General features: G+C 36.7%; 1 protein-coding gene across 1 annotated transcript; it reads left to right on the top strand.

Moving 5' to 3' along the window:
- The first annotated feature begins 494 nt into the window (after nucleotides 1–494).
- Nucleotides 495–1,373, top strand: LOC141421762 (olfactory receptor 9G19-like). The gene has a single exon (XM_074069361.1). The coding sequence runs from the start codon at nucleotides 495–497 to the stop codon at nucleotides 1,371–1,373; it is 879 nt and encodes a 292-aa protein (XP_073925462.1).
- The last annotated feature ends 591 nt before the right edge of the window (nucleotides 1,374–1,964 follow it).

Genomic DNA, 1,964 nt, shown 5'->3' with positions numbered 1-1,964 from the left:
AGATTGTGCTCCTCTAAGGTACCCTTGGTATACAGAAAAATAATGAATTTTATAAACTGATTATCTTGGGTTAATTTCCTACTTGTGTTTGCTTCACGGTTTTCAGGCAAATAAATTAATCACTTTGGATCCATTCTCTATAATGGGAACTGTAACACATATTTTATAAAATTGGAGAATTCAATAAATTAAATAATTTAATTAATTAAATAATTAAATTCAATAAAATTCAATTACCATTTTCAAATGGTAATCCTTATAAATTTATAAAATCATGCATATGATATAGAATCACCTTATGTCTAATATTATCATTAACATCTTTCGATCATTCCCTTCTTTTGCATTGAGCTAGATTTTCCTAAAGCAAACAAACATTTTGGTTAATTACATTTTCTAGGATTTATTTATTGAACATATTATCTATTTATTCAGCACTCTGACTCAGTCTGAATTCTCATGTTCTCTCCTCACAGATGAGATTCCCTATAGCCATGAAGCAGGATAATAACACAGTGACTGAGTTCATTCTGTTAGGCTTCACAACAGACCCCCTAACGCAGCAGGTCCTCTTTGTGGTGTTCCTCGCCATGTATGCATTGACTGTGGTGGGAAATTGCACCCTTATAGTACTGATCTGCAATGACTCCCGCCTCCACACACCCATGTATTTCTTCATTGGAAATCTGTCTTTTTTGGATCTTGGGCTGTCCTCTGTTTATACTCCAGAGATCCTGGTGACCTGCATCTCTGAAGACAAGAGAATATCATTTGGTGGCTGTGTGGCTCAGTTCTTCTTCTCTGCTGGACTGGACTATGCTGAGTGCTACTTGCTGGCTGCCATGGCTTATGACCGCTATGTGGCCATCTCACGGCCACTGATTTATTGTCAGGCCATGCCTATAAAACTGTGTATATTTTTTGTAACAGCCTCATATCTTGGTGGCTTTATTAACTCTGTTATCATCACCAGAGACACTTTTTCTTTGAACTTCTGCAGTGACAATGTAATTGATGACTTTTTCTGTGATATCCCACCCCTGGTAAAGCTGGCTTGTGGCAAGAAAGGTAGCTACCAGACTGTGTTGTTCTTCCTCCTGGCTTCCAATGTCATCACCCCCATTGTGCTCATCCTGGCTTCCTATCTCTTTATTATCACCACCATCTTGAGGATTCGCTCCACCCAGGGCCACCTCAAGGCCTTTTCCACGTGCTCCTCCCACCTGATCTCTGTGACCTTATACTATGGTTCCATTCTGTACATCTATGCTCGCCCTCGATCTAGTTATTCTTTAGACAGGGACAAAATAGTTTCTACATTTTACACTGGTGTTTCCCATGTTGAATCCCATGATCTACAGCCTGAGGAATAAAGATGTGAAAGAGGCTCTGAATAAACTCTTCAAATAAATCAAGATTGTTTCTTTCTAAGGAAACTGCAGACAATTTTCATTAGTTTACTTATATTCCAAGTAAAGATGCTTTTGAGCTTAATCAGAATACAATGTATGTTAAGGGTTTCTAGTCTTCACACATAAGATAAGAAAATTAGCATAATTTTAAAGATAAAGTTTGAATATGAACTATATGAACTTGAATTTAATTAAATTACATGTTACTCTAGATTTAAAACAAATAAACAAAAACCATACACCCCAAGACATTTTTCTACTCTCCTAAAGTGACATGAGTTCACTAATCTTGGCATAAGAAGATCTGGATGACTGACCCGTATAGAATAGCATTGATAAAGCTATTTCCCAGAACTGGAACAAACATACCAAATTAGGCTTTAATATTTTCCTGTGGTTAATAACTATTTGCAATTCATCACTTTCCATTCCCTTAACAGAATAGCTTAAGCATTTTTATATGTACATTATCTCCCATAGCATTAGCACGTTGATACCAGAAACTCAGGAAATAACTCAGCAAAAACTAAACTCAGCAGGTCTGACCCTTGT

The sequence above is a fragment of the Castor canadensis genome, chromosome 1, assembly GCF_047511655.1.
Source record: "Castor canadensis chromosome 1, mCasCan1.hap1v2, whole genome shotgun sequence".
In the NCBI taxonomy this organism is placed as follows: domain Eukaryota; kingdom Metazoa; phylum Chordata; class Mammalia; order Rodentia; family Castoridae; genus Castor; species Castor canadensis.
The sequence above is the reverse complement of the archived record's forward strand: the minus strand, read 5'-3'. Positions and strand labels throughout refer to the sequence as shown.